The 7,323-nt window shown below is 42.1% G+C and overlaps 1 protein-coding gene across 1 annotated transcript; it reads right to left on the reverse strand.

Moving 5' to 3' along the window:
- Positions 1 to 692: 692 nt before the first annotated feature.
- Positions 693 to 1,442, reverse strand: LOC138875543 (secreted RxLR effector protein 161-like). The gene has a single exon (XM_070154380.1). It carries the CDS (start codon positions 1,440 to 1,442, stop codon positions 693 to 695), a length of 750 nt encoding a protein of 249 aa, XP_070010481.1.
- Between the last annotated feature and the right edge of the window lie 5,881 nt (positions 1,443 to 7,323).

Consider the following 7,323-nt stretch of genomic DNA (forward strand, 5'->3'; position numbering starts at 1 on the left):
TCATGCTCGTAGGTCCCGATAGATAGGTCGAGAGCCCTCCAAGTAGGCTATCAGCTTAGCGTAGGATGTTGGTGTGCTCCATTTGCTTCGGAGTTGCTTGTTTGGTTAGTATGAGTTAGATATGTATTGTTTGGTATGGCTGGACTCTGTCCCGACCTTTATGAAAATTATGTATTCTTAGAGGCTTGAAGACAGATGCCATGTACGTAAAAGATCGTATGGCCTTGTCGGCCTATGTTCAATGTTCAAGTAGTTATTTTGATCTTAGAGGCACATATGTCTTATGTATAAGTTGGTGTTACCTGTTGTATTATACCAATTTCACGGAAGCCTCTTCGGCTCAGTTATTTATGATACTATGACATGAAAAGATATGTTATGGTCGTACTCTGTTGAGTAAGGTACCGGGTGCCCGTCACAGCCCATCGGCTTGGGTCGTGACATGTACCTTTTCAAGACTTGTATTAAAGGATGCACAGAACTACTAACCTTTGGTACAAGAACCAGGTTCTTGACCTGTCATTGAATTTTCAATCATCTTTTATCATCCATGCAATGCATCTACAGCTTTTATGCTCAAAATGTGTGTTTACCTGCAACGTTATTGAAGTGAGTTAGACTTGGCCAAAAAACACTTTAGCTAGTTTTAGTTGAAGGTGATTGTCATAGCCAATTGATGAGGAATCAGGTTCTCAATTGGGCTTCAATAGCCCCAGCTTCACCCTATTTCTTTCAAAATGTTTCCGACTCAATGCTTTGGTGAAGATATCTGCAATTTGGTCTTCTGTACTATAGAACTTCATACTAATCAGCCCTTTCTCTACATTGTCCCTCAGAAAATGATGTCTCACATCTATGTGCTTGGTTCTTTTGTGTTGAACTGGATTATTGGTCATGTTGAGTGCGCTAGTGTTATCACATAGAAGAGGCACACACTTAGTAAACACCACAAAATCCTCCATTTGCTGCTTAATCCATAGGAGTTGAGCACAGTAGGATGCTGCAGCTACATATTCTACTTCAGCTGTTGAAAAAGCCACTAAGTTTTGCTTCCTTCTTCCCCAAGAGATGAGACATGATCCCAAAAAGTGAGTCATTCCAGAAGTGCCTTTCATGTCTACAAGATAACTTGCATAGTCAGCATCATCATATCCAATGAGATTAAAACTGTCACCTGAGGGGTAATACAGGACTAGGTCTTGTGTACCCTTAAGGTATCTCAAAATTCTTTTAGCAGCCTTCAAATGAGATTCCTTGGGATTTGATTGAAACCTCACACATAGCCCCACATTGAAGATAATATCAGGTATGCTGGCAGTGAGATAGAGAAGAGACCCAATAAAGCCTCTATACATAGTTTGATTTATAGGAGATCCTGTTTCATCCATGTCCAGTCGAATAGCCATTGCAATGGGAGTGTCTATTACTTTTGATGCTTCCATATCAAACCTCTCCAAGAGCTTCTTGATGTATTTTTGCTGACAAATGAATGTACCCTTTGTGGACTACTTCACTTGAATACCTAAGAAGAAAGTCAGCTCCCCCATCATGCTCATTTCAAACTCACTTCCCATGAGCTTTGCAAATTCTTCACACAGAGAATCAGTTGTTGCCCTAAAAATGATATCATCAACATAGACCTGAACAATGAGCAGGTTCCTTCCCCCGTTTCTTTAGGAACAAGGTGTTGTCAATCTTCCTTCTTGTAAAGCCATTTTCTAAGAGGAACTTTGACAGTCTTTCATACCAAGCTCGAGAAGCCTAATTTAACCCATACAATGCTTTGTTTAGTTTAAACACATATTCAGGGTGTTCATGACATTCAAACCCTGGAGGTTGCTTCACATAGACTTCTTCCTTAAGAAGTCCATTCAGAAATTCACTTTTGACATATATTTGGAACAAGGTGAATTCCATATGAGATGCAAAAGCAATTAGGATTCTAATTGCTTCCATGCGAGCAACCGGAGCAAATGTTTCATTATAATCAATCCCTTCCTCGTGATTGTAGCCTTGAACCACAAGCCTGGCTTGTTCCTTGTAGTGTTTCCATGTTCATCAAGCTTGTTCCTGAATACCCACCTGGTTCCTATAATGATTCGATCTAAGGGTCTAGGTACTAGGTGGCAGACATTGTCCTTTCAAACTGATGCAGCTCATCTTGCATGGTTGTAATCCAATCTGCATCTTTCAGGGCTTCCTTGATATTTTTGGGTTCTATTTGGGAGAGAAAGGCTGAGAAGGCAAGTGAATTTCTGGCTTTTGACCTGGTTTGTACTCTAGAATCTAGAGGAGTGATTATGTTGTCAAGAGGATGATAACTTTTGTGTTTCCAATTAGACATTTGAGGCTCGTTTGTAGAGGAGGTGGGTATGTCTAACTGATTTTCTTGTGTTCTTCTCTCAGGTACTAATGGAGTACCATGTACTGCATCAACCACTTTTTCTTCAATTTCAGTGGTTGTAATTTAGGTACTTGGATCCATTGAAGAAGAGATAGCATTGGCTCCACTCGTCTCTTTCACTTGGCTCATCATATCTGCCTTTCCATTTGTCATGTCAATGACTTCACCAGGAACCAGTAAGGGCTATCCATCTTAATCATCTTTAGCACGTTTCTCACAGGAAGGATAAGACTTATCAAAGATAACATGAACACTTTTCTCAACATATTGAGTCTGCTTGTTGTATATCTTGTAAGCTTTGCTTTGAGTAGAATACCCTAGAAATATTCCTTCATCACTTTTGGCATCAAATTTACCAAGCTGATATTTTCCATTGTTGAGAACATAGAATTTGCACCAAAATGTTCTTAGGTGAGTCAGCTTGGGTTTCCTTCCATTCAGCAACTCATAGGAGGTTTTGTTCAGGAGAGATCTGATCATGCACCTGTTCACCAAGTAGCAGGCAGTATTGATAGCTTCAGCCCAGAAGTTCTTTGTAATCCCACTGTCGATCAACATTGTTCTCGCCATTTCTTTAAGAGTTCTATTCTTCCTTTCTACTACTCCATTTTGCTGGGGAGTTCTTGGAGCTGAGAAGTTGTGAGTAATGACATATTCATTGCAGAACTCATCAAATTTGGCATTGTCAAATTCTGTTCCATGATCTGATCTAATACATGTGACTCCAAACTCCATCTTAACCTGGATTTTCTTCACAAAAGCCACAAACACCTCAAAATGTTTCATCTTTAGTTCTAAGAAACAGAGTCCATGTCAATCTGTAGTAGTCATCCACTGTCACAAATATGTATCTTTTTCATCCCCTGCTTTGCACTCTCATAGGGCCACATAAATCCATATGTGGAAGATCTGTAACGACTCGACCGTTTGTTTGAAGAATTTACGCCTCGATCCCCTATTAACTACTTTCCCTGTGTTTGTTTATACTATTGTGAGTTGCCGAGAGGGTTTATTTGGAGTTTCGGAGAGTTTTGGGACACTTAGTCCCTAAATGAGAGCTTAAGTCTTGGAAATTTGACAGTAGTCAGAACAGTTGAAGATGGCCTCGGAATGGAATTTTGATGGTTCCATTAGCTCCGTTAGGTGATTTCAGGCTTAGGAGCGTGTTCGGATTATATTTTGGAGGTCTATAGCTAATTTAGGCTTGAAATGCCGAACGTTGAATTTTAATGTTTCCGGTTCGATAGTGAGATTTTTATCCAAGGGTCGGAATGGACTTCCAGAAGTTGGAGTAGCTCTGTAGTGTTGAATGTGACGTGTGTGCAAAATTTCAGGTCATTCGGATGAGGGTTGGTAGACTTTTTGATCGAAAGCGTATTTTGAGAGTTTTTGAAGTTCTTAGGCTTGAATCCGATGCTAAATTGGTGTTTTGATGTTGTTTTGAGCGTTTCGAAGATTGGAACAAGTTTGAATGATGTTTTAGGATTGGTTGGCATGTTTGTTTGCGGTCCCGGGAGCCTCGGGTGTGTTTCGGATGCTCAACGGATCATTTTGGAACTTGTTGGAATTGCAGAAAAGTTACAGCATCCCAGTTCTAGTTTCTTTCTTCACGTTCGTGAGTGGGGTCTCACGTTCGCTAAGAGGAGTTGGGCAGGGGGAATTTTAATGCTTCGCGTTCGCGAAGGTTCTCCTGCATTCGCGAAGCTGGAGGAATTGTTACATCGTGTTCGCGGCTTGGGAATTGCGTTCGCGATGATGGAAGCTGGACCCAAGCAAAGTTGTACTTCGCAAACGCGAGGGTCCTTCCGCGTTCGCGAAGAAGGAATATCTGGACAGTATTTAAATAGCCCATCTGCGACCCTTCTTCATTTTTCCACCATTTTTGAACGGGATTGAAGCTTTTGAGGGAGATTTTTGAGGAAACCAAAGGGGAATCACTTGGAGGTAACATTTTTGACTTCATAACTCGTTTATATGTGATTAAAGGTCTAATTAGTGGTGAAATATTTGGGAAAAAGCAGTGCAAAATGGGTAATTAGGGCTTGAGATTAAGAGACCTTAAAATGGGTATTTGAGGGGCCAATTAAACTCCGATTTTAATGTTCTTGTTATGTATTGACTCGGGAGAGTATGAGGATTCTAAAAATGTAAATTTCACCCGGTTTCGAGATGTGGGATCGAGGGACATTTTGGTCAATTTACCTAATTTCGCGTAGTAGCTTAGCATTTATTTGTAGAATCAATTACTTGAAGTGTTATTTATATTATGTAATTGAATTAAATAGATTTGGGCCATTTAGAGTTGAGTACTTGTGGCCAGAACGTGGTTTAGGGTTGACTTTTGAGCCGGTTCGGGGTAAGTGGCTCACCTAACCTTGTGTGGGGACATTCCCATTAGGATTTGGTATTATTGATAATTGAAATGCCTTGTATGTGAGGTGACTAGTGTGTACTTGTGCTAATTGTTGAAAATCCAGTTTTCATTAAGTAATTACTAGTATGTTTCTTTTCCTGTTTATACTACTTGCAAAGTTAAGCCTGTTGCTAGCTTAGGAAAACATGTCTAATTGACTTAAATGCCTTACTTGCTCAAACTGCCTTATTTGGATTACATGCAACATGCTAGGTTAGAAGTAACTGTCTTACCTTGGTATGGAACTTGAATTGAACTGTGTACTCTTCTTGTTGTTGCTGTGTGTTTACTTTGGGACTACGGGACGGTATCATGGGAAATCCCCCTATATGTTTACTTTGGGACTACGGAACGTTATTCCGGGAGATCCCCCTTGCACATTTACATTGGAACTACGAGACTGCACCCGATAGATTTCCCCTATACTGAGTATTTATATTTGGGACTACGGATCGGTATTCCGGGAGATCCCCTAGCATTATGAGTTGGACTATGGGATAGTATCCCCGAAGATCCACTAGATATTTATGTTTGGACTACAGGACAGTATCCTGGGAGATCCCCGGTTATTATTCTTGTACTGAGCTGTATCTCTTTCTGTGTTACTTTGCCTCTGTGGTAGTTGTTGTTGTCCTTATTATCCTGTATTTAATTCTTATCATATCTTTCAACTGTACTGTTTTATCTTATGTTGTCATACCTTATATTTTATTTAACCTCAGTAGAGCACTGACCTTCCTCGGCACTACCCGACCGAGGAAGACTCATGCCCTTTCTGTGCATGTTTTTCATGTGCAGATCTAGGTACTTCCACTCAGACTTACCACGCTTGAGACGAGGCGCTTGTAGAGACTTTGAGGTATATCTTTCGTGTCATGTGCAGATCCAGGTACATCCACTCAGACTTACCACGCTTGAGACGAGGCGCTTGTAGAGACTCTGAGGTATATCTTCCGCGTCCGCACACCGAAGAGTCCATTTCTACTCGCCATTTTGTATTAGCCCTTCTGTACTTTCATTTCTTTTGTTAGATATTCTGGAGTTAGATTTTCGTAGACATTTAAAGGCTTGTGATCATGAGATTCTGGGTTTTAGGAAATATATTTAGATTTCGAGGGTTGTTATTGTGTATGCCGAGCGGCACTTTTAAACACTATTTAATTTCACTATTTCGTTTTTATTATTTCTTCTTCAAATTGGTTTATTTTTTGCATTGTTAGGCTTACCTAGTCGTAGAGACTAGGTATCATCAGAATGGTTCACGGTGGACAAACCGGGGTCGTGACAAGTTGGTATTAGAGCTCTAGGTTCATAGGAGTCATGAATTACAAGTCGGTTTATTAGAGTCTCGCTGATCGGTACGGAGAGGTTTGTACTTATCTACTAGAGGCTATGTAACTGTTAGGAAAATTCCACTTCATTTGATTTCCTTGTCGTGCAATATTTTGACATCACAATTCTAAACTTCTATCTTCTATTCTCTCACAGATGGTGAGGACATGTGCTACCCGAGATGATCAGGCACCCGTGCCCCCTACTGCAGCCGTCAGAGGCCGGGGTCGGGGTAGAGGCCGGGGACGTGCACGTGGTACAGCTAGAGCACCCGCACGAGCTGCCACTGAGGTACCACCAGCAGTTCCAGCTGGAGTCCAACCACCTGATACGCTTACTGATACTACCACTCCAGCTCTTCAGGAGACTCTTGCATACTTAATCAGCATGTACACCACTTTGGCTTAGGCAGGGTTGCTTCCCCTTGCTGCAGCCACATCGCAGGCCGGGGGAGGAGCATAGACTCCCGTCGCTCGCACTCCTGAGCAGCGAGTGCATGTTGATCAGGTCCCAGAGATTATTCTTGTACAACCTGTAGTCCCAGGCCAGCCCAAGGACAGGGCAGCGGCTTCAGAGGATGAGCAACGGAGACTTGAGAGGTTCAAGAAGTATGATCCTCCTATATTCAGTGGGTTAGCCTCAGATGATGCCCTGGGATTTTTGGAGGAGTGTCATTGTATCCTCTACACTATGGGTATATCAGGATCGAGTGGGGTTTCTTTCACTGCCTTCCAGCTTCGAGGGGCCGCCTATTAGTGGTAGCGCACCTATGAGTTAGACAGCCCGGACGAGGCAGCTTCACGGACTTGGACCCAGTTTTCAGATACGCTCCTAAGATTTTTGTTCCTTAGAGCCTCATGGACGCATGGCGCTCAACGTTTGAACATTTGCGCCAGGTTACTATGACTATCTCAAAGTATGTTGTCCGTTACACTAGCTTGGCTAGACATGCCCCAGCCTTGGTTTCTACTGTTCGCAAGAGGGTTCGCCAGCTAATTAAAGGGCTAATTCCCAACATCAGGTCTAGCATGGCTCATGAGTTAGAGGTGTATATTTCTTATCAGCAGGTGGTGAGCATTGCTGGGAGGATTGAGGGTATGCATGCTAGGGAAAGAGGGGAGAAGGAGGCCAAGAGGTCTCGAGAGTCGAGCCATTATTCTGGTGCCCGTACCAC

The sequence above is a fragment of the Nicotiana sylvestris genome, chromosome 8 (genome assembly GCF_000393655.2).
Source record: "Nicotiana sylvestris chromosome 8, ASM39365v2, whole genome shotgun sequence".
Lineage (NCBI taxonomy): Eukaryota > Viridiplantae > Streptophyta > Magnoliopsida > Solanales > Solanaceae > Nicotiana > Nicotiana sylvestris.